The 25,968-nt window shown below is 36.6% G+C and overlaps 2 protein-coding genes, 1 long non-coding RNA gene and 1 pseudogene across 7 annotated transcripts in view; 1 reads left to right on the top strand and 3 right to left on the bottom strand.

The window, feature by feature from the left end:
* Positions 1-1,086: 1,086 nt before the first annotated feature.
* LOC137237724 (putative nuclease HARBI1) lies at positions 1,087-3,144 on the bottom strand (annotated as a pseudogene).
* Positions 3,145-5,366: 2,222 nt separating this feature from the next.
* Positions 5,367-11,487, top strand: LOC137236790 (uncharacterized). 2 transcript variants are annotated; one of them, XM_067759773.1, is made up of 5 exons: positions 5,367-5,710; positions 5,776-5,877; positions 5,949-6,124; positions 6,633-6,814; positions 11,163-11,487. In XM_067759773.1, the coding sequence occupies exons 1-4, from the start codon at positions 5,628-5,630 to the stop codon at positions 6,701-6,703; spliced, it is 432 nt and encodes a 143-aa protein (XP_067615874.1). In that variant the 5' UTR covers positions 5,367-5,627; the 3' UTR covers positions 6,704-6,814; positions 11,163-11,487. The 2 variants fall into 2 exon arrangements, with proteins under 2 accessions (XP_067615874.1, XP_067615875.1); XM_067759774.1 differs by lacking the exon at positions 6,633-6,814.
* A 90-nt stretch (positions 11,488-11,577) lies between these two features.
* LOC137236792 (uncharacterized) lies at positions 11,578-17,289 on the bottom strand. The gene is made up of 3 exons (XR_010948641.1): positions 16,456-17,289; positions 16,158-16,379; positions 11,578-12,808 (listed from the first exon to the last, which is right to left on the bottom strand). It is a non-coding gene; the product is annotated as an uncharacterized lncRNA (long non-coding RNA).
* A 3,797-nt stretch (positions 17,290-21,086) lies between these two features.
* LOC137236796 (solute carrier family 22 member 3) overlaps positions 21,087-25,968 on the bottom strand; it is a 514,473-nt gene continuing 509,591 nt past the window's right edge. For all 4 annotated transcript variants that reach the window (XM_067759793.1, XM_067759795.1, XM_067759796.1 and 1 more), the window contains one exon: positions 21,087-22,499. In XM_067759793.1, the coding sequence (XP_067615894.1) occupies positions 22,000-22,499 (500 nt within the window). In that variant the 3' untranslated portion in view covers positions 21,087-21,999. The remainder of the gene's footprint in view (positions 22,500-25,968) is intronic.

The raw sequence follows: 25,968 nt of genomic DNA, 5'->3' as shown, positions 1-25,968 counted from the left end.
TGAGAGGGAAAGGGAAAAAAATAAAGTACAACTAAAAGAGCTTGAATTAAAAAATCAAATTGAATTAAGAAAGATGGAACTTGAAATACAAAAAGAAGAGAAATTACATATTGTAAAATTAAAATTAGAAAGTCAGGAAAGATTGAAGAAGTATGAAATTGATTGGAAGCTTAAGTAGTTTCATTCTTGCATTTTAACCATGCAGACGGACACACTGCTTATTGTCATAGTGAGGCCCACCGATACAAAGTTTAGCTATGATACTATGATAGCATAGTTGGGAACAATGCATGAGATTTAAATTTCCACTACCACTAAATTATTTAGTGGTAATGAAAACAATTCGGACTACTACTTAACTTTTTAATGGTAAAAAATTTAATGCTAGTAGAGAACGTTTCACTAAAATTATAATGGTAGTGGAAAATTTAATTTAAATTAAAAAATTTAGTGGAAGTAGAAATTAAAACCTAATGCATTGTGCTCAACTACGAATAAAAGTCCTTTTCTGGCAGGTAGATTCACGATTATTAATTTACCTGCTTTGCTGAACAAAAAATAAGTGAGTAAAATGATTTTGTTTGTTTTTTTTTAGGGTAATATAAATGCTTAGAAAATGAATTACTTAATTATATTTAATCAGATATTAATGGCAATAAATCTGCCTACATCAGCACTTTTTAAAGAAACTAAAAATTACAGTGCAATGGTATTTTTGTTTAATGAAATTTTACATTTTCAGTTCTATAATTAAAAATTTTTTATTACAAAATAAAAGCGAATTCAAATGTAATGAATTATAAAAATTAATAAATATGAATAATTACAAAATGGATTGTGGAGTTTTCCAAACATATAACAAAGATTAATGCGTGTGTGTGTGTGATTTTGTAGAGAGAGGGAGGGGAATAGAAATAAAATAAGAACAGGAATAGGAATAAGGATAGGATAAGAAACAGAGACAGTGGATAAGACGGAGAGAAAAATTGGTGGGAAGATGAAAATTGGGGAGATGAAGAGCAAGAAGAACGAGAGAGTAAGTAGAAGGAATAAAAAGGAAAGCGGGAAGGCGAGGGGTTGGTATGGTTATAGGTGTAAAGAGAGGGATGCTTGCATAATAGTTAGAATAGCACGCCGTTTTGCTTCACCCTCGCTGCTAGACCAATTTGGTGTTTCAGGCCCCTCTTCATCCTCGCCACCATTATCACCCTCAGTTATGTCAGTTATGTTGATGTTATCGTCTTTTTGCTGTATGACAATGTTGTGTAGAATGCACATACTAATATCCACCTACAAGCAAATTTAACCGACTCATCATTTCGTATCGTAACTCTGAGCTCTTTTAAACTGTTAAAGCTCTCCTTCAATACACCATACCAATGCATATTCGATATTGGCTAAATTGGCGGTTAAATGCGTTTCGCTGATGAGAAGTCATTTCTGTAGGGGTGGATCTGAAGGGGGTTATAACAGTACTTGTTAAATTATAAGCACTGTCGCCTGCCAGCCATTGTGCACCTGTAAACAAGCTTGAAGCTTGGGTCACTAAACTACAATTGGCGTATATTCTGGCATCGTGGACGCTTCCAGGGAAGCCGAGCACCAAATGGCGGATTCGTAGCTTATAGTCGCACACAGCCTGCGCTTTCAACGAATACACATGCTTCCTAGAAAAGTAAGCTTGCGGATCGTCAAGCGGTTTCTCGGCTAACTTTATTTCAGTGCCATCAACATAGCCAATACATTGGGGCAACTCGTGAAAAGTTTCAGCTACTAAACTTTGACGCTCAGCACTGTCTGGCCAGTACACAAACTGCTGTCTCAGCTTTAAAATGGCTTGAAATATTCTATTCGTCATGTTCTGTATAAAGATTTGGTATTAATTATTATTTTTCAAAAAAAATTTTAAATTCTACCTGTATTTCTCCGCCATCGCTAACACCAAACAAACTCGCAATTTTGCTTATCGTGGCACCCTCCCCACTTTAGCCCAAGCGATATAAAACAACTAAAAGTTGCGTTTCTAGCGATAACTGCTTGCAAGAGCGCGGACCGTTGAATATATCGTCGTCCTTGATCAAGTCATACAACACTTGGAACGTTGAGCGGCTAACTCGGGCCATTGTTCGAAACCTTCTTTCATCTAAGTCAGGCCATACGTCTTGCAAAAACTGGTGAGATTTAGGGACGGAATGGTGAACAAAGTCACACCCATACCTTATCTCAGTGAATGCAACCATAGCAAACGTGAAATCCTCCCAAATTTCGTCTTCTTTCCTTTTTTATTCTCTGCAATGAAAATGGTTATTACACAAGCCATCTGGCCAAAAGCACAAATATTACCGTAATTTTCATCAGAAATCTCCAACATCAGCAAGTCATTTACAATAATATCTTTGTAAAGACGTTTAAATTTTAATTTTTCACTTAATCTTGGCACTTTTTAATTTATAATAATAATGACAATTTTTTTTTGACAGTAACACAGCTGATCGACAATTCAGTTTATCAAGAGGATTACTAGGTGCGTTCATATAACAGCGTGTGTAAATGGATATAATTTTACACCTTATAAGTTTATATGCTTTCATGAGTCCCCCTAATGAATTTTAAATTGGTTTATTTTTCGTATGTTCATAGGTTTACGCAAGTGCACGGTTCTTTGTTCTCCGTACTTTTCATAAAATTACCTATGTCTACAAATCACACACACAAGATTGCGCATTGCGCATGTAAACAAAAGATCAGCTGTTTTTTTATGGGCAATTTTTACGTCATTTTCCTTTAGCTCTTGTTTGTTCTTTCTTTCATTCGCTCAAGCAGTCAAGTGTGACAGATGCGCAGAACGAAGCAATTTTGAACTCGTGAATGCGCAATCTTCTGTGTGTGATTTGTGATCTATGTCAGCCATAGACGGCCCATACATGACACCAAAACCATGCGCAAATATAAAAAGTGGAAATTTGTGCAAATAAAAATTTTGACATACACGTCTCAAAAACACTGCGCAATATTCATTTTTAAAGTAGCGCAACAAATGAAACATGTGTTTTAATTGTATAAAAAACCACTATTTATTTTCCACAGTGCTGGTAACTCACGGAATATGTCGAAAAACTCGCACCAGAATCGTTTATTTTCCATTGTATTTATAATATATATATTTTAATGGCAAGACCAGCTCAATTCATTGCAGCACTGCGCAATATTCATTTTTCAATAAGCGCAACAAATGAAATATGTGTTCTAATTGTATAAAAAATTATTATGTATTATTGAATTTGTGTGAATTCCTGTTACAAGCTAGAGATGGTCCTAACGCCTTCGATATTAACATTTTTAAGCAATAATTACTGATGTTATATTATCAGAAGTCACAGGTAAACTGTGTAACCATTGTTTACTATATAGTTTGGCAGCTTAAGTAGAGGTTATGTTGCGAATAGAGTGGAAGGCAGTGGACTAGGCAGTCGAATGTCATATAATGAAGGAATGGTGTTCGCAGTTTTTTCAAAGTTAAAAAAAAAATGATAAAAGCTTTAATATAAATAAAACTATTGTTTTAATAACAACAAAAACGCCATATATATTCTGTATACATAAATTTATAAGGATTATCTCACTTTAAAATTTGAATTAAATAATCTAAAGTTTTTTTTTGAAACTGAGTCGAGAACTGTGCGTGTAAATGTGCGAATTTTCACCGATCAGCTGTTAGTTGCGCTACTTGGTAAAATTTACAATGTGTGTAACATTCACCACACACGAAGAAAAAAGCATGTGCAATATTTGAAGACATGTGTAAATATCAAAATCGTTTTGATTTTAGCGCAGTTCTCTGCCAAATAGCGCAATATTCATTTTTCAATAAGCGCAACAAATGAAATATGTGTTCTAATTGTATAAAAAATTATTATGTATTATTGAATTTGTGTGAATTCCTGTTACAAGCTAGAGATGGTCCTAACGCCTTCGATATTAACATTTTTAAGCAATAATTACTGATGTTATATTATCAGAAGTCACAGGTAAACTGTGTAACATTCACCACACACGAAGAAAAAAGCATGTGCAATATTTGAAGACATGTGTAAATATAAAAATCGTTTTGATTTTAGCGCAGTTCTCTGCGCAAATAGCGCAACCAGTGCACACACCGGCAAATCCTTGTGCAAATTGGTAATTGGCACACGGATACTTGAGCCGTGTAATTGGCGTAATACTAAGATCATGACATAATTAATAAATTCACCATAAAATTTAAAATTTTCTAAGGAATTATGCAGTTTAGTACTTATTGGGCATTTGCAAACTGATTGCTGCCTATTTCTACTACTAATATTTTTTGAAAAATCGCAAAGAAACAACATATTTAATGGATGTCAAGTTTCCGTCGCTATCATAGTACAGGTTTACAATTATGATATGTATGAGAAGGAAACAATTCCTTTCTCTTTCTAACACATTGCAGTTTGACACTTCGGTCAGTGTCAAACCAGCGTGGAACCCAGTGGAACATGCGTTTGACACTGAACGAAGTGTTAAAATTACCGGGGTTGCTGTCGTGGAAAGCGACGCAGGGAAACAAAAAAAGAGCGGAATATCAGATGTGGGTTACTGTGATGGTAATTTTTTTTGAAAGAATTTAGTATGAAAATGTAGTGCACCTATATGGGTCCTACAGAAAATTATACAAAAGTCTTGAATTGGGGTATCTGAGGAAGCGTAGTTATTCCAGTATTAAGAATACAAACACGGGTGCTAAGTTTTTCTACCCGTTCAAAAGTTCTCCGCGAAAAACAGTTTGAAACCGAGGTCGACTGCAATAACCCGTCCAAAAATGCGGAAAGAGAAATCAAAAGACGCGTTTTGTCCTGTTATCAATAGTCCAAAGGAGAAAAAGTATTCGAATTATTGGAAGCAAGGCAAAAACGCGTCTACTAATACCTCCCCCGACGATTTTGGTCGTGTTTTAGCAATCGTCCCCGGTAATAAGGTATCACAATTTGTTAATTAAAATTGTGCAAAGCATATGGATTTTAAAGAGAGATGTAATTAAGTGCACGTTTGAAAGTAAATAAGGATATTTCTTTCTAATATAACAATAAAAATTTTACGCAGTTTTCGTTACCAGCTACTACATTTTTTTTGGATCCAAAAAGTACAACAGTGCCAAATAGCATCCATAAAAAAACGAACAAGAACAAGCATTTTATCAGGTGAGCGCGGCTGTGTATGTGCGTGCTGCTACATATCCTACTTGTAGACCTTTAGGATGGTCGCTATCATGGTACAATTACCAGGTAAACGCATCAGAGTTGCATTTTACATGTTTTTTCATTCGAAGGTGGTCATAAAATGTCAAACTTTGTTTAAGTTTACATTTTTTGTTTATATACGTTTGATGTGAAAATTTCTTACTACGCAGTGGTTTTTCAATGTTTTGCATATTTTTGTAAGAAAAGAAAAAAAGAATTTACTTGTGTTTTATGTATATTTAAATATGGGAAAGTGTTGTTTGTGCAATATTTGAAAGGAGAAAGCGGGTGTGAAGCTTTCCACAGTCCCGCAAGATCCAAAGAAGAGGAAAAATTGGGAAAAAGCTTGTGGCGTTAAGTTTCCGCAAAATGGCTTCATTTGATCTACCAAAATTTCGGACAATACTTTCGCCGCTACAAAGTGAACCTTTCATCTCTAACATGAAAGAAAAGTAAGTTAATATATGCAAGTTATTTGATAAAGTCCCTTCTACATGTTTGGTTTTTTTTGTTTAAGTGACACCTTTGGAGCGAAAAGCCAATACTTGGCACGGAAAAACTGCAGCACACAAACGGATATACATAATGTTCAACAAATAAGCTGTGAAACCCAGACGCAGTAAGTTCCCGTAGTTTATTCACTTTACATTTTAGTCTTTCTAATACCTCATCTAAATTTAAATTATTTAGTGAAATATTACTCCAGTGCGCAATGGAATCAGAAATTACCCGCTTGAGGGTGGAAAATCTTAAGCTACGTGAGGAGAATGAAAAATTGAAAAGAAAAATTGCCAACACCGCCATCGTAATGTCTGCCGTGGAGTCTGTTTTTACAGAAGGACAGATGCAGAAGATGTTGCTACGTGGTAAGTGTTTTCCGTTACCTTGTATTGTATATATACTAATTCGCATGCGTAGAACTTAGGAGTGAAGTACCATAACTTTTATTTGTGCATAGAACTTGGGATTGGGCTTAATACCATTTATGTATTCAACATTACAAAATAAAACAAAATAGTTTCCAGCCAGTATTTTTTGAAAGTTTTGATCAAAAAATATTTAAATATCATACCCCAAGATGATTAAAAACGTTCAAATTTAAAAGCATTTTCTGTTCGAAAATTAACGTATCGTCGAGAAAAAATGTACCATAAATGTGATTACTCTTGAATAATCATTTATGATTCCTATTTCGAAACGCTTTTTATTCATATTTGATATCATTGTAAAATTGAGCTTTAATAGTTTTAGTGCTTTTCACAGTCATTTTCTGATCATATTCGTGAATATATTTCAATCGTTTTGGTTGAGATTTTTGAATCATTTTTGAATGCCATTATAATGCATTTATTCTTCATATCTTATTCAAAATAGGATACTACATAATAATCTTATTTCATCAGGGAAGAAAGCATGCGAAAGTGAGCTATTCGAACCACAGCTAACTCGCAAACACACTTGACCGATATACACCTGCGACTACAACATCCAACATCAGCATTATCATCTGCATCTTAAAATACGGATACGATACGGGATGTTGACGCCGTATCCAGGTATGTCAAGATAGTTTCATTTACCTGGGGTTCAAATAGCTCACAACCTATGTATTGTCCAATCATTAAGTATTTTCTGGGAAGCTGAAGGAGAGAAATGGTTGGGGAAATCTTCGTTCACGAGCAGCATTACATTATTTTTGTCTTGAAGAATATCTTTTTTTATATATTTCTTCTAAGCTTCATGAAAAAATATGTGTATGGGAAAAAAATAAGATATTTAATGAAAAGTAAAATTTCAATAAGTATAAAATTCATTATTCAGTCAACAAATATATTCATAAAAGATTCAGAAAGCTGAATGAAGAATGATTATAAATTCTTGATCACCTAAAGTTAACACATTTGATTCAAATATGATTCCAAAATGTGATTGAAAAACTATATTCAGTTTTTGATCATCAAAGGTAAGCATATTTGATTATTCTTTTTGTTGGGTTGATGGTGAATGAGGACAAAACGAAGTACCTGCTGTCATCCAGCAAAGAGTCAGCACATACGCGCCTTGGCAACCACGCTACTGTTGGCAGCCATAATTTCGAAATAGTAAAAGACTTCGTTTATTTGGGAACCAGCATCAACACTAGCAACAACATCAGCACTGAAATCCAGCGAAGAATCAATCTTGCCAATAAATGCTACTTTGGACTAGGTAAGCAATTGAAAAGTAAAGTCCTCTCTCGGCGAACGAAAATCATACTCTACAAGTCACTTATCGTACCCGTCCTGCTATATGGGGCAGAAGTATGGACCATGACAACAGCAGATAAATCGGCTTTGGGAGTGTTCGAGAGAAAAGTTCTTCGAAATATTTATGGACCTCTATGCGTTGGCGATGGCGAGTACCGAAGAAGATTTAATGAAGAGCTGGCTAGGCTATGTTATGCGAATGAAAGATGATGCTCCGGTCAAGAAAGTGTTTCTATCGGAACCCGCCTATGGAAGCAGAGGTAGAGGGCGGCCCCCACTCCGTTGGAAGGCTTAGGTGGAAAACGATTTAAACTCCCTTGGTGTGACCAATTGGCGCCGGTTGGCGGAGCGAAGGAGTGACTGGCGCCTTGTTGGACGGCCATAAACGTTTAGATGGTTAAGCGCCAATTAAGTAAGTTTTGTTGGTTTTTATGAAATATTAAAATTTAGTCATTAAAGGACTTCAAAAATGATTCCAAAAATTGATCGAAAAATGCTTTTTAGTTTTTCATCATCAAAGGTATTCATATTTGATTATTTCTTTTGTTCAATTGTATGATAACTCATTGTTTAGTCAGAAAGAGTAATCAAATTGTATTGATATGTAGGGAAATTCAAAATTGCATCACCTAAATGCTGAGTGGGTTACCGATGCCCAAACAACATATAGTTTTCGGTGCATACGCTCACGGCAAACACCTCTTCTTTAACTTGAATAGTGTAATTATTTAGTTGTGGTAGCTCCACGAGTCCTAAGGCAGTAATCTGTTAGCTCGCCCACATAGCCATGTTTTACTTTGTGTAAGTATATCTCTATAAAAAGAAAAAAATAGGTTTGTGTACTCGAGGGATAAGCTTACATGGATTAATCGTTTGAGCTAATCACGAATTCTATTTGCGATCTAATTCCTGACCGATTGCAGAACTTCCAAAAATTCTTGCTTATTGTATATGAAATATTGTTATTCATTTGCATATAAATAAAAAAGTGTATGTTCGGTTGCAACCGAATATGATATACTCAGCTGTAGGTTTTCGAAAAGTGCCCTCCCTCGGTTCAAAGGTTAGAATAAGTTACCACAGGTTAAGTTTCCAAAGGAGGAGAAAATGTTGGGAAAATAGATTGGGAATATTTTTTTATTACTACCTTTGTTCAACTCTTTTGTCTCAATATGCGCTTTTTTATTTGTTAGACAAAACCGTAAGATGGAAGTGGAATGACATATCGAAGGCAATATGCCTTCATGCCTCTGGACCCAGAGCTTATAGGCATTTATACCAAAATGGGTCTCCACTTCCACATGTTAGCACTCTGCAAAGATGGTGTCAAAAAGTGCCTGTATGTGAAGGTATATTGCATATCTCATTAGACCTTATGTGCAACATAAGTGAACTTTCGGCACAAGGAAAAGTGTGTGTATTGGTATTCGATGAGATGAAAGTGGCTGAACTGTATGAGTACGAATCCAATGGAGACTTCGTGAGGCAAACGGCGAAGCTTGTCCAAGTGGTAATGGCACGGGGGTTGTATAAGAGCTGGAAACAACCAGTCTTTTATGATTTCGATTGCAAGTTCGATGCTAAAGTTCTCAAAAGTATAATATTATCGGTACAGGGCGCTGGCTTTCCCGTCGTTGCAACAGTTTGTGATATGGGAACGTCAAACCAAAGTTTGTGGAGGAACCTTGGTGCTACTATAGGTAAATGTCGCCTTCCAAAAATTTAAAGTTCCTGACGCTCCACATTTATTAAAACTAATAATATCCAAACCGGCCTGAAATGGAATGGAAAAATTATTAACACTCGTGCTATAGTAGATGTGATGAAGCATACCTCTCAAAGTGATGTGTCTATAGCATACAAAGTGAAAGAGGAGCACCTAGCAGTGAAAGGCATAAGTAAGTGTGCTGTAGTAGAAGTGGTTATTCGTCCGGAATTTTTTGTTTTGTCGTCCAGAATGAAGTATAGTGAAAAATGGCATAAGAAAAAAAAACACGTACAGAAATTTCTTAAATTTTTGTACTGAGTTTTCCGGACGAAGGGGCCAGAGCAAGTTTATTGGGAAGGCATTTATGTATTTAAATTTTTTCTTTATATAAATTAGGCAAACAAAAAGTAAAGCTAGCGGCAGAGTTATTCCCCAGCACTACCGCAAACGCCATACGGCCCTGCCACCAGCTAGGTATGGACGTTTGCAATGCGGTTAATACAGCGGATTTAATTCAGCTAGTGAATGATTGGTTCGATGTGGTTAACTCATCTGTAGAGAACTACCACTACCCGGGAAAAGTAAAGTATTTAATAAATATATTACAAACCGTATACAAAAAGTTTTTCTTAAAGGAGCCATTTGGCTCAACCTCCAGCAGCAGAAAGATATCCTACAAAGGATGGATAAATTTATGTCGGAAGTGGTAATACCGATAATTCCCAAAGAAGGAAAGGCACAAACTGATAAAACGGACATAGAAATATTTCAGAAGGGTGTGTTGATGACCACTAGAGCTCTGCCAGTGTTGTACGAATATCTACAATCAACGTATAATTTCAAATATATTGCGACTCGCCGTCTAAATCAAGATTTACTTGAACACTTTTTCGGGACCATTCGTAGTAATGGGGGCCTTAATGATCATTCTACACCGAAAGATTTCCGATATAGGCTTCGTAAATATATACTGGGTAATAGTTCGTGCTGATTGTACCATATTTAATTTTCACTACTTAAATATTCTTACAGCAAGAAATACTAAAAATTTAGATAACACTGGAAATGTACAACAAGACTCAACAGAATGGCTCAATACATCGAACCCTGACGATTTTCTCCCGATTGAGCCAAACCCTAACGAGCCCAATGAAGCGGAAGGTGAAGACCATGAAATTGTTGACGTGCTAAGCGGTATTAATATACACTGCGATATTGGCGTTCTGCAAGAAGACGCATTAGCGTACTTGGCGGGTTATATAATCCGAAAGCAGAATCTCAAGCAATATGAGGAACAAATGCCACGGTATATCCTTATACCGATCTTGTATCAAAGGGTCTTTTGAAGAAACCTTCGTTTCACTTCATGAATGAATAAAGAGTCTAGAAGCTATATTTAACAAAGTGAACTCAACTGAAATCGCATGTTTCAAAATTTTGAAACAGTACTTGGTTGACTCGAGCACATATGTGGACCTTCCAGAAAATGTAAAAAGATTTTTTTCCAAGTGCCGCATCTTTTTCCGAATACGGCATTTGAATAACCGCTTAAAGGTAGAGAAAGCAAAGTCGCGAGTAATGCGAAACAAAAAAATGAGTAAAGTAACTCTATAATCTGGAAAAGAAAGATTTAGAATTATTTTACTCAAAAAAAGTTATATCTTTATTTCAGCACAACCCTGACGATACGAAAAACGGCCCTTATCAGGGCCACCACTAATCACCAAAGAGAAAAAATTGCTAATCAATTATACCTACGCAAAACGGTCCTTATCAGGGCCACCAGTAATCAACAAAGAGAAAAAATTACTAATCAATTATGCCTATGCAAAACGATCTTATCAGGGCCACCAAGAGCAAAATTTTCTAGACAATTATGTTTTACATATTATAAATTTACTCTTGGATTATTTATATCCTCCATATTATTAAAATTATGGTTATTTTCAGGGCAATACATAAAAAAATGGGGATGACAAGAAAACAAAACCGGAGTATAAACGATACGGAAATACTCCAAACCGAACTTTTGCCATAGCAGGTACCGATACCAGATCCAGCCTAAAACCGAAATTGATATAAAAGGCTCCTTGTTGTAAGAGCAAAGAGGAATTTAATTTGTTGTGAAAATGTCATATTTCGCAGTTTTTTCAAACATTTTACGAATTAATACATTAAAAATTCTTTCTGTGAAATGAAATTGTGATATTTTAAATTTATTGTGAAATCAAAAAGTATGTAAACATATTAATAATAAATATCAATCTAATGTTTACACGGAAATGAGTTTTAGTCTCAGAAAAACATTTTGTGAGGAAGCTCCAAATTGATTACACAAACAAAAAAGAATTGAAAGAAAAACATGCCCTCCTACATAGTAAGCTTGCATTTTCATTAATCTTCATACTACATGCATATTATACATATGTATGTACATATTTTTGTTGCATTAAAATACATCGAACAATTCGTTAAAGATCTTTGATTTAACATTCATATATATACTAAAATAATTAAATGATAAATTTTTTAAGAAGTAATCCCTAAAATATCAAGAAACTAAAAATAATAAGCGTGTATATAATCTTCCAAATGCTTCAGGTTGCCCCATTGCCGCATATAGACCCGGTAACAAGCACCATTTACCATAATTCAACGCATTTATATTAATGAATAGTAAAATTGGATGCAGGCATACATATTCTTTAAATTTTTGTACCTACATGCAGATCGAATTATGAAATGCATAAACCACTTCGCTGTTTATGTCATGATTTTAACAAACACTGCAAAAATTTTGGAGCCTGTGACTCGTTTCTCAGTATTAAAAAATGCCATTTAACTACATTAAGTTTGTAATTTGAAATGAAGCAAAGAACGCTAAACCGTGGTAATACTGTTTAACCCTCTATTTTAAATATGAAAGTACTAGTTATTGGAAACTTGTTTGCAAAGTTTTGATTTGATCATTGCCTTTATATGTACATATTTACTCAAATTTATTCTGTATAAATTTTGTCTACTATTAATTTCCTCTATTGTTGTCAATTTCATAAATTCACGTGTGCCCCCTACTGGGCAAACAGCTCCCTCATGAGTACTTTGAGCGAGGTCGTTTGGAGATACTTACAAGAATTCATTTACAACATTTTAAACTTCTGCTTACTTCTAAGTTTTGAATCCGAAATTATCAAGCGTTTAATTAAATACTGTTTAATATTATTTTGAAATGGATGACTGCATATGTTATTTATATCGTCCATTATATCTTTAAATTTTCTGTATAATTGTTTAATTTGTAGACTGATAAATAAAATTAAATAAATTAAATAAATAAGATGTGCGACTTACAAATTTAAACTTATTTCTACTTAAGACTATTTTGCATAGACGTATATTATGTGGATATTAACAACAAAAAGGATTCAAATAATACAATAAGGCGGCTCATTGCTGATCTTCTACATCCATATCTGCATCCATTGTATTTGTTCTTCTAAACACGTAACAGCTTCGTTATACGAAAAATTGTACTTATCCTTGAATATGTGAACCAGCCACTCAGGCATTAAGGCATTGGCAAATAGCGTAGAGTACTGTAAATATAAAAAAAGGTTAAACGTTTTATGTACGAAGTAAAGATGGCTCAAGCTTATTAAAACTGGCAATTGGAAGAACGAATCCCTGGAAAAGGATCCACGGCAGTTATATTGAAAAGTTCTGAGAAGATTGATGGGGAATTGAATCGGATCCTGTAACTATATGGATCTAAGTATATGACGCCTTTCTGCTTTATCTCCATTTTAAGTGGCACTATTAACTCATAAAAATATTTTTTGGGAACAGTTAAGCTAGTTCAGAGTAGTTTGTACCTGAAGTTGTTTTTATTGTAACTTAAAAAGCACTCCCAAGAATTAGAGGTGTAGGTAACCTATGATCTAGCCGATGCTTAAAAGCCTAGGGAAAGAGGGTTTCAAATATTTAGCACATGACTTCAACCTGTCTCTTTCCACCTTTGTCATTCCCGAAAAATGGAAAATGGCCAAGGTGGTCCCGTTACTAAAGCCTGGGAAACCAGCTAACATAGGAGAGTCATATCGCCCGATATCACTCCTGTCGCCAGTAGCCAAGACGCTTGAAGCCATTTTGCTCCCCTACTTCAAAGCCAATTTGCAGCTAGCCTGCCATCAGCATGGTTTCAGAAAACTCCATAGCACCACCACCGCGCTAAATGCCATTGGCACCCAGATAAAATGCGGTTTAAATCAAAAAACCCACCATAGAACAGTACTCGTTGTGCTAGACCTATCAAAAGCTTTTGATACGGTCAACCATGGCACGTTACTGCAAGACCTGGAAGGGTCTACCCTTCCCCCATGTCTTAAAAAGTGGACCGAAAATTATCTGGGTGGTCGGCAGGCATCGGTGCAATTTAGAAACATCAAAACCAAGAAGAATTAAACAAGGGGTACCACAGGGTGGTGTACCATCCCCACTTTTGTTTAATTTCTACATATCTAAGCTACCTTCGCCACCAGAAGGAGTTACCATCGTTTCCTAGGCCGATGACTGCACAATAATGGCCACAGGCCTTGGCCCACAGATCGATGAGCTTTGCAACAGAATAAACGGATACCTTCTTGATGTCTCCAGTTTTTCGCCTCGCGAAATCTGACATTACCACCGAATAAATCCTCCGCGACCTTATTTACACGTCGATGGCACTACGCTACCGACTGTCCTACATCCCAAAATCTTGGGTGTGACGTTTGATCATGATCTACATTTTGGTGAGCATGCAGCCGCAATTGTACCGAAAATCCAGAGCCGTAATAAAATCCTCAAATCCCTTGCTGGCAGTACTTGGGAAAAAGATAAAGAAACCCTCATTACCACATAAAAAGCAATTGGCCAGCCGATTGCATGCTACGCGTCCCCTATATGGTCGCCAACCCTAAAAACTACTCACTGGAAGAAGCTACAGGTCTCCCATAATACTGCTCTCAGAACCGCTGTCTCCTTATGTCCCCAGAAAACCATCTACATAATGAGGCGATAATACTCCCCATCAGGGAGAGAGATGAGATGCTAACCAAACAGTACCTGTTGAATACCCAGAAACCTGAGCATCCCAACAGACATCTGATTGATGAGCCAACACAGCCTAGGAGCTTAAGGAGTCATCTCCGTAAGCATTATGAGGAAATACGGCGCATGAGAATTCAGCCGTTTGAAGCAAAAAAAACACAAGCAGGTCCTCAGTGAACTCCACAAACAGGCGTCGGACCTCTATGCCAGGAATTGCCCGGTGAATCCAGTACTCAAAGAACAGTACCCAAAACTTGCGGAAGAGGATTGCACACTCCCTAGGGAAACGCGAGTCACTCTAGCTCGACTTCGTTCTGGATACTGTAACAGACTAAACTCCTACCTATCCAGAATCAACCCCGACATACAAAATGTATGCCCTGCTTGCAATGTGTCCCCACATGACACAAACCATCTCTTTAATTTTAAGGTGGAACCAACGCCTCTAACACCCCTTTCATTATAGTCCATTCCTGTTGAAACAGCAAGTTTCCTTGGACTCCCGTTAGAGGATATTGATGACAATTTGTGATCGGTCGCTCCTATTAGGTGGGGCGAAGCACTGCTACGACAACAACAACAAGCCATCAAATGTTCTAAATCATCTAAAACAGTAGGCCCGTCCCTGAGTGCCTCACAAATTGAAACTGGCGAGGGTGGTACCGCTATTAAAGCTTGGGAAACCAGCTAACGTAGGAGTTTCATGTCGTCCGAACTCTCTCCTATCGCCAGTAGTAATTTCACCATAAGCCTGCGACTTGCCAATCATCAGCATGGCTTTCGAAAATTGCTTACCTCCACTGCTCTAAACGACATCAACACACAAATAAATTGGGAAAAGACCCCATTATAAAACAGTACTCGTAGCGCTAGACTTCTCAAGACCTTTGACACGTCAACCACAGAACGTTGGCTCTAGACTTTGAAGTGTCTATTCAATCTAAAAGGTGGACTGCAAATTATCTGTGTGGTCGGCGGGCTTCGGTGCAGTTCAGGAACGTAACATCAAAACCAGGAAGTATTAAACCATATCCTCGACGGTCTTGTTTACAACGTGTATGCGGCAAATTTCGGCAATATTGGACACCCATGTCGATGGCATTACGTTACCAACTGACCTACACACAATAATACTGGGTGTGACGTTGGATCAGGACCTACAACCTTAACAAATTCTCAAGTACCTTGCCGGCAGCAAAAGTGTTTATCGCTACAACAACTAAAAGCACCAACAATCTTTTCAATTACAATGTGTAACCAACGCCTTTTACACCCTTATCTCTTAGCAAATTTCCTCTAACTCAAAGTTTTCCGTAAAAGGATATTGATGTGTGAGTGATCGCAACTTTTGGATTGGGTGAAGCACTGCTACAACCAAAATAAATTTAGTGGTGTTATGGATACAGGAGTCCTTTCCGGATATGAATTCGCTAAGCTCAAGTACGAGACCGACTGCCGAGTGAACCCATTTTGCACCCCTCGAATATTAGGGCATGTGTGTTTTAGTTGCCTTTTACGACTGGAATGGTCTACCATGGGAATGTAGTTAGGCCCTTAGCCCGGTGGTGACCAGAAGCTTCGATCAGGGCAATTCAGAACGTTCGCTTGAAATTCGGTGATTCGAAGTCATATCTAACAAAAGACCTAAAATATTAAAAAAGTGAAATCTGGGTGGGGTCTGCCTTTCTTATTTTAATATGATTAATTTTATAAGGGATCAAAGGACAGATAATTTTTTAAAAAACATTAAACAGGATATACATATTTGGAAGAGCCAAGGGTTCGAACTTCAAAAAATCAATTGCCCAGAAAAAGGTTAGTTTGTCGTATAATGAAATATAGATATATTTTACATACCAATAAAGTGCCTTTTGTGTTTTTTCATACACTTCACCAAGTTTGAGCATCATTTTATATTGCTTTATATAGTACATAAGTTCAATAACAAAATAATGATTAATGCCATTATAACCGGTAACTTTTGGCTTTGAGCACAACTTATGGAAAACTTCATCCAGCTTATGTTTATATTTAGAAAAAGTATTTAAAATTTCATCAGCGGACATATCATTCATTGATCTGTTATAAAGCGAAATTATAAATTTAATATTCATTGGCATAATATGATAAATAATCAAATATATGTACTACTCACAATATTTCAACATGATTTCAACCTTTTTTGGCACTTCTATTAAATCTTTGAATATATTCTCCATATTTTCATTAAATCTCATATGTGCCTTTTCCCTGCGTTCATTATCTGCAATTTCTTCGGTTGTTGGATAAACAATACGTCTACGCCGCCTCTGCTGCTTTAGTTTCTTTCACCTCCGAATATTTACTCGTTTTAGATGTATTTTTCGACGATTTAACTAATTCTTCAGGTTTCTTCTTACTCAGCCATTTACTCATGGATTGCTTCTCTTGCTGACATGTGCGTTAACTTTTCCTTTCTTCACGCTTCCGTTTTTATACTGAAGAGCTCGACGAATTTTGCGCCGAACCGGTTATTTTGGGTCCCACAAGTTTAGCTGGCGTCGTCTCAACAAAATCATCACTTTCAGAACCAAAAGTTTACGTACGAGATCTTTTGATCGCTTTTGGTTCTTGAAATTTTCACTCTCAGCGGCGGATACTTCATAACGTATTGGTTTTACAGGCCAACGGTACGAACGGCGTAGTTCTGGATTTCGCCTCGGATTTGGTTTCTGCTTCCTGTTTGTTCTTCTCTCCGCTGCATTTATTAGATTTGTAAATTTTTGGCTTATTAAATCTATATTATCACTTTTTGTTGACAACAAAATACATGTCAGTTTTCTTCTTCCGTCACTTTTGACAGAAAAATTGAAAGAACGATTGACAGTTTATGGTCAAGCGGCAACAACAAAATACACGGGAGGGTTTCATTTTCACTTATGCTTCTACCTGGTAATTGTACCATGGTCGCTATATAATACGAAAAAACGTAAGACAATCGCCTACAGTCACCGGTAGTCACCGAAGTGAGTGATACGAATTTGGTTTCACTTGGGTCAAAGTGACTCTTCGCCTCGGTTGCCACTTTGGTCCATTTAGACCAAAAATGTTCCATTCTAACCCCATTTGGTCCGCTGGTCCATTCTTCTCAAATTTGGTCCTTTTTAGGCAGTACTTTTTGGTACTTTGGTAATTTTCTTTCTTTCTCACAAAAAAATTCAAAATACTAGTCATAAAATTTGCACACTAATTCATCTGCCAACATATAATTTTCAATTTACTTCAATGGAATTCTTACTACGAAAACTGCTCAGTCAATAAAAATGTAGCAGAATATTTGGCAGCTAATTTAGGCGAGGTATTAAAAAGAGAAGTGTTGGATTTTTTGCAAACACATTGCCATTAAGTTTTGATGAAACAACGGACTTATCAGAAAAAAGTCTTGTTTCAGTGGCTAGATATTTCGATCGGTTATCAAACACTTTTCGTGAGAGATTTTTGTGACTAGTCGAGCAAAAAAAATTATTTCAAATACACATGTGTCTCTAAGAAATATGAAAATGAACTGGAAACTAAGTAAAAGGATGAAACTAATTATTTCCAAACAATTGAAAAAAATTGTATGCACAAATTTTGAAAGCGTTACTTCTCGTAGGGAACGTCGATATTTAAGTCTTTCTCACCCAGCTCAAAGCAGCTCAATGAGTTAAAGGAATTTCAGGGCTATTGTGGTGTAAAGCCACTCACGATACTTTAAAACTTAGTATATTGGCACAAAAAATATTTTAACTGGAAGTAAGAAAAAAATCCTTTTTGAAAGTGATAGCTTCATAAATGTGGAACGAATCGCGTTTAAAAAATAAATAAATATTTATATTCAGCTTTTGAAGCAAATGCAAAAGATATTTGATTTCGGAAGAAGTTTTTGTGTAAAATTATTCCCGTAGGTGCTTGCAGAATCCCATAAACTTCAATAAACAACTTTTCTTGTTTTGTTGACAACAGGGTTGATAAATGATGTATATTGGAACGATTTTCCGTCATCCCTAGTCAAATTTGGTTTTGAGACAAACCGGTTTCGGCGTTGTGCCATCATCAGTGTCGATTTTCGTTCTGATCTGTTGTTGTCGTTTGTCCTGTATTTATAATTCATAGGTACATGAGCAGATATTGTCAAAATTGATGCTTGTGTATATTTAGTTAGGTGTATGTGCTGTGTGAACCGAGAGCGGTGTGTGTTTGTGTGGCTGACTGCGGTAGGTAAAAATCCATAATTTTAGTCGTTTGACCTTCTTTGTGAGTTTGTTGTTTTGGTGCGTTAATTGTTTTGGGTTTATTTGTTGTTGTATGTTTGTCTGTTGTACCTATGTGATTACATTGTTTCTTGTAAACAGGTTTTAAAGGCTCGAATATTGTGTCAGAAATTGTGTTTATCTCTTCGTTTATTATTCTACCGTCGAATGTTTTCTGTTTGTAGATTTCCATGTTTTTGAGTACGTTGAGACGTCGGCCTTTTCTTGTATGTGAAGAACCTTAATTGTTTTATTGATGTTTGCTGGGGAACATTCATTCTCGACCATGTGATTCGCGAAGTTAGACTCTGGTATAATGTTTGGATTCCGTATTTTTTTGTTGTAATCTCTAATATGTTCTCTGAACCTCGTTTTTATTTGCCGTCCTGTTTGTCCTATGTAACTGTGTTGGCATCCGCAGGTAAGCTTGTATATGCCGTGGCTGCTAAACGGATCCTCTGAGTTAGTGCTAGTTCTTAGTTTTCGCCCTAGATTGTTCGATGTTTTGAATGCTGTGTTAATGTTGTATTTTGCCAAGTGTCTCCTATTCGCTATGTTTATTGAAATTTTATGCAGGAAGACATGGAAACATCCTAAAATTTTTACATTTTACAACGAATATTAATCTCTAGTAATTTACCGAATTGTTTGTATACCAAAAAAATAAAACTAAAATTTGGTCCTTTTTTGAGATCTGGTCCTTTTTTTCGATGAATTTTGGTCCCAAATGAAAACATGGTGTGGCAACCGTGCTCTTCGCGTCGCTTTGGTTATACATAATATCGCCGTTACTTTATTTTGCCATGGAATCCAAGCTAGAAAAACTGACGAAACTTTATCGGAACTTCAAAAACAAAAACAATTTCTACCATGAGAAAGCGAGATCACTATTCCCATAAAATTTGTGAGTTTGACATGTTTTTGTTTATGTTTTAAATTTTATTTTTACATTAACATTTTTAACAATAAAAACAACGCAAATAACACGGGAAAATTATTTCGATCTCTGATGATTCACTTTTCTTTTGCACAAAATTTTGAACTTAAAAACAAAATTTTCATCTCTCAGAAAATATAAAGAAAAAAACGGCCGAATGTCGTTTGTTTTTAAAGGACTAGATTGTATTTTTCTTGTATTTAGTTTTTTTTGAATATAGTTTACACACTTACACCAGTACTGAAACAGTATTAGGAGGGAGGGCGACAAAAACAAGAAAAATAGAGAGAAAATAAAGTAGTGTCATATAGGTATTAGCTAACATTTGATACGTTGAAAACTTGTACACGTCAGTTGAGTGATATATGTAATTTCTCTTTTTTTACGGTAGGTTGGGTTAACATTCAACTACTTAAATTATTTTTCTTATTTCACTATACTATTAAAAATAAAACTTTTAATCATATCAACACTACGAGATGTCAAAGGAATACGTAGAACATTTATCACTATTAATAGGATTGAAAACCCAAACTGTTGAATGGATCGGAGATACTCATCCATTTTAAAGGTTTACAAGTAGGATATGTAGCAGCACGCACACAAACATCCACGCTCACCTGATCAAAATCATTGTTTACTATATAGTTTGGCAACTTAAAAAGAGGTTATGTTGCGAATAGAGTGGAAGGCAGTGGACTAGGCAGTCGAATGTCATAAAATGAAGGAATGGTGTTCGGAGTTTTTTCAAAATTAAAAAAAAAATTGATAAAAGCTTTAATAAAAATAAAACTACTGTTTTAATAACAACAAAAGCGCCTTATATATTCTATGTACATAAATTCGTAAAGATTATCTCACTTTAAAATTTGAGTTAAATAATCGTAAGTTTTGTTTTGAAACTGAGTCGAGAACTGTTCGTGTGAATGTGCGAATTTTAACCGATCAGCTGTTAGTTGCGCTACTTGGTAAAATTTACAATGATCAAAATGCTTGTTATTGTTCGTCTTTTCGTGGATGCTATTTGGCACTGTTGTATTTCTTAGGTTCAAAAAAAAGTGTAGTAGCTGCTAACGAAAACTGCGTAAAAATTTAATTGAACAATTACAAAGAAATACCCTTATTTAGTTTCAAACGAGCACTTAATTACATCTCTCTTTAAAATCCATATGTTTTGGACAATTTTAGTAATCAAATTGTGATACTTTATTACCGGGACGATTGCTAAAACATGACAAAAGCCGTCGGTGGAGGTATTAATAGACGCATTTTGGCCACGGTTTCAATAATCCGAACATGGATTATTGGTAACAGGACAAAACGCGTCGTTTCATATCTCTTTCCACATTTTTGGACGGGTTATTGCAGTCGACCTCGGTTTCAAACTGTTTTTCGCGGAGAACTTTTGAACGGGTAGAAAAACTTAGCACCCGTGTTTGTATTCTTAATGCTGGAATAACTTCGCATCCTCAGATACCCCAATCGAAGACTTTGTATAATTTTCTGTAGGAACCATATAGGTGCACTTTACATTTTGATAGTAAATTCGTTCAAAAAAATTTACCATCACGGCTAATATTCCGCTCCTTTTTTTGTTTCCCTGCATCGCTTTCGACGACAGCAACCCCTGTAATTTTGCCACTTCGTTCAGTGTCAAACCCATGTTCCACGCAGGTTCCACCCTAGTTTGACACTGATCGAAGTGTCAAACGGCAGTGTGTTAGAAAGAGAATGGAATTGTTTCCTTCTCACACATATCCTTCTTGTAAACCTGTACAATGTACTCAATGTTGCGTCAAAGAGGATTAATATAATAAGAGCCGTCACTCGTTATTTTTTAGGCATTTACTGGATGTAAACTATTAGGTAGTCGCTATTTATTTTTTGGGCGAGATGTTTATAAATGTCTTCTATACATTTTCATGGGGTATTTGTGTTTATTTTTCCGACTGTATTTAATTAATTATTTAATTCTCTTTCCAAAAAACACGTTTGCATAAAGTGACAACACCGCATGGATAAATGGAAGGCAATTCAAAAATGTGCCTCATAAAACAAAAGTAGCGACTACCTCACAGTTTACATCGAGTAAATGCCTAAAAAATAACGAGTGACGGCTCTTATTATATTTATCCTCTTTGGTTGCGTTAAGAAAGTGATCAAGATTGCGCTCAATGACTAAATAAATTTAAATTAATTAAACATTGCGAATCTGCTAACATCTACGAATATTTTAACAACATTGTATATGTCGTCGCTCGAACTCGAAGGTTGATCAGTTAAACATTTTTTCGTTATTCCTTGACGTCCAGATACCAGCCATCATTACTGGTGGCGAATTCGGGGTCAGATTTGCCGGTTTCGTAATATTACTAAATTTGTGATGGATATTATTTGGTCCCGTTGTGAAGGCTTAAACATTGCGAATCTGCTTAAATCTACCAATATTTTAACAACATTGTATATGTCGTCGCTCGAACTCGAAGATTTATCAGTCAAACATTTTTTCGTTATTCCTTGACGTCCAGATACCAGACATCATTTCTTGTGGCGAATTCGGGGTCAGATTTGCCGGTTTCGTAATATTACAACATTTTTGATGGATATTATTTGGTCCCGTTGTGAAGGCTTTGTTATCGGTACCCTCTAATTGTGTTGCGGTCGCTCTATTGCTGTACCCAAATGAACATCTTAGTTTGTTTCTCGTATTTCGAGTAGATATAAGAGCTGTCAAAACTCCACCAACAATTGCCAAAGTAGCGAACATGGTCTGCGGAACCATTATCCCAAAAATCACAGTAGCGCCAATAAACGGAGTACCTAACAGCCAAAAACGTGCCCAGCATATAGCGGAGAAGGTGGTGATTTTTTTCTTTTCGTCACTTACAAGCTCGGCAGTACATGTGGTGAGAATGGATAATGTGGTGGAAATTGCCATTTTGGAGAACATAGCCGAAAGCATTAACAAAGCAACACGAGCATCAAATGGAACTACGAAATAAATAAATAAAATAAATGTTGATTGTGGTCCTAGTTAAATGCAAAAAGAAGTAAGATCTAACACAATTATTAGTTGTAATCGATTTCATACAACATCCAAAAGAACGTCGGGTAGGTTATGAAATCACATGGAATGCAACAACAAAGAATAAAGCCGGAGTCATTGGTGCCGTATGTCGTATCGCTGTATCCGTATCCCTAAGGTAATCAGCTGTTTATCGTTACGACCGTAAACCAAAACCCAATTGGTTGGCTACGATACGGTTACGACCTTAGCAGCACCATTAATCGATTGCATTGATTCTCATAAGGTTGGTCGAATCAGCTGTTATAAGGTTACCGATACGGTTACCGATAAAGCACCAATGTCTCCAGCTTAAAGCTGCAGACATTTATCAGCTGTTATAAGGTTACCGATACGGTTACCGATAAAGCACCAATGTCTCCAGCTTAAAGCTGCAGACATTTATCGGTAACCGTATCGGTAACCTTATAACAGCTGATTCGACCAACCTTATGGGAATCAATGCATTCGATTATTGGTGCCGCTAAGGTCGTAACCATATCGTAGCCAACCAATTGGTTTTTGGTTTACCGTCGCAACGATAAACAGCTGATTACGTTAGGGATACGACTACAGCGATACGACATAGGCACCAATGACTCCCGCTTAAGTTACCAAGATGACAGCTGTATTTAGTTGCTCACTACTACAATTAAAACACTAGCCAGCTTACCGAATTGCATAGAAAGCAACAATAAAAAGTAATCGATTTGAGTTGGCTAAGCGGTTTCAACTGAAACCGCTTAGCTAATTGTCGACCTGATTGATAGTGTTGTATAGTGTTGCATATTCATAAACAGGGCGCTATTGTGAACGAGCGATTGAAATGAACATACGAATGTGCAGATAAACAAAAATAACAAAAGAACAGCGTGGCGGCAGGGTGATATACATACAAACAAACACACGCATTTCATGTATTTTGTTTTTGTAATTCTCTGGTTGAGTGTCAAAAACATACTGCGCTAGAAGTAGAAATGTCATAGCAGCTAAAAAAAGTAACTATTAGCTGATAAACTTCCACCATCTGTATGGTTTTGCCATAATGGAACTGTTTAGCTAGTTGAAGCGTTTTTATCAAGCTCGCTTGCAAAAAAAAAAACAACTGACATAAGCGATTTTAGTTGAAGTCGCTTAAGCAATAACCAACCTGATGTCCACGGCTCTCCAAAGTATAAAATCAGTGCATTTGTGAATAGGGCACTGGAAGGAGCTTCAAACATTGCCACTTAAAGTCAAGCTACTAGGAACTTCTGACAAATATAGTAGAAAAAAAAGCAAAAAATATTAATTTAAAAAAAAAAAAATTTTTTTTTGTAAGCCAAGACAAAGTTTGATAAATATGGAAAAACGAGAACACATCTAGACGTTTTTTGTCCCCCTCAGCAAGAAAGGAAGGGCTTGAGAGCCAAATCAAATGCAGACATTTTTCACTGTAGAGCTCGTCTTTAAATTCTGGCTCCTCATAGGGTGATTTAAATAAAAAAATAAATGCAAGGCGCGATAAACTCCGAGGAGATCTTGGGCCGTGCTCCTCTTTTAATCTTCTTATATATATAAAAAGAAGTGTACATTTTGATTGTCACTCCATAACTCGAGAATGGATAGAAAGATTGCCATGAAATGTTTAGGATAACTTAATAGGAACCCGGAGAGTGTTTGTGAAAAGTTTTTTTTCGGGAAGTGGACCAGGGACCGATTTATTCCAAACAGTCTTATATATGGCTCGATTTGCCTGAAATTTAGTATGTAGGTAGGGAAGTGGACCAGGATACATATTGGTGACTAGGGTCTCGACAAATAGGACAAAAAGTGGACCCGGGCGCCCCTAGAATGTGTTTATACAATATGGATATCAAATGAAAGCTGCTGATGAGTGCTTTAGTACAGGGTAGTTTTAATACCTATTGGTGACTAGGGTCCCGAGATATAGGCCAAGACGTGGACCCGGAAACCCTAGAATGTGTTTATACAATATGGATATCAAATGAAAGCTGTTGATGATTGCTTTAGTACAGGGTAGTTTTCATACCTATCGGTGACTATGGTCTCGAGATATAGGCCAGAACGTGGACCCGGGCACCCCTAGAATGTGTTTATACAATATGGATATCAAATGAAAGCTGTTGATGAGTGCTTTAGTACAGGGTAGTTTTCATACCTATTGGTGACTAAGGTCTCGAGATATAGGCCAAAACGTGGACCCGGGCACCCCTAGAATGTGTGTGTATTTTGGATATCAAATGAAAGCTGTAGCTGAGAGCTTTTAAGTAATTTTCAATGTGATATTCGATTTAGTCGCATCAACCTGGCAAAACTGATAAATATGCATGCGAAGCCGAAATAAAGACATGAATTAATAATACCTACATACCTATTTACATACGTCCTATTCGATTTGCCTGAATTTGGTATATCAATTTGCCTATATTAGTATTTCCGATGCTTTTTTCCGGGAAGTAGACCAGAGACGGACTGGGACTGGGATTAAGAATGGGACTGAGACTGAGACTCGGAGTGGGACTGGGACTGAGACTCGGAATGGGACTGGAACAAAATACATACCACCCTCTGGGACTGGCAATAAGATATGAAGAAGAATGAGAAAAACTTGAGAGAAGAGAAAAGAGAGAAGGAGACTGAGAAAGAGATAGAATGAGACGAAGATGGAGATAGATGAAGCGAAAAATACGGAGAGAGGAGTGAATACAAAGATTAGGAAAAAGTGTAGAGAGGCGAGGGAGAGTTAGACGGAAAAAGCTTATTAAAATGTATGCAGATATACAAATTTAGGGCAGAACAACGTCTGCCGGGTCTGCTAGTTTTCATAAAATTGGCGGGACGCTGACTCCGAACGGCATCTGCAAGGCAGATGGGGTTTCGTTGAGAAGCTGGCAGAAATACACTGCCGAGGGGCGACCACGATTAGAAAATTTTTTTCTAATTGAAAAAGTTTGTTTTTAAATTTTTGATGTTGCTTTGCTCAGGGAAAGGATCTTCGGTGTGTTAGGCGGAGCACGCTACCACCACACCACGGAGGTCACCGTGATTTGGATCTTTCTAATAACCCAACAAGCATTTGGGTTAGGGAGCGAATGGAAAATTGTAGCATTATTGACAAAGAGGCGACTGTGTTCTCGATATCGATTGGAAGTATCTGCATTGATTTGGAGTATGGATAAGGAAACGTTTTTTCATAATGCCAGTCAAATAGTGTTTAAGCCGCCTACCATCCTAAATTAGACGGCGGCGGGCGTCATCCTTATGCGCAGCCGTGCGCGGCGAATTGGAAGGCGCCAACATCCACGAAGAGCCATCGCCATCATCCAAATTACAACGAACTAGTCTTGAACTATTAGCTGGCAACCGCGGAAGCGCTCCCTTTTTTATATACAT

This window comes from Eurosta solidaginis, chromosome 1 (assembly GCF_040869045.1).
Source record: "Eurosta solidaginis isolate ZX-2024a chromosome 1, ASM4086904v1, whole genome shotgun sequence".
Classification (NCBI taxonomy): domain Eukaryota; kingdom Metazoa; phylum Arthropoda; class Insecta; order Diptera; family Tephritidae; genus Eurosta; species Eurosta solidaginis.
This window is presented reverse-complemented; position numbering and strand designations above follow the sequence as displayed.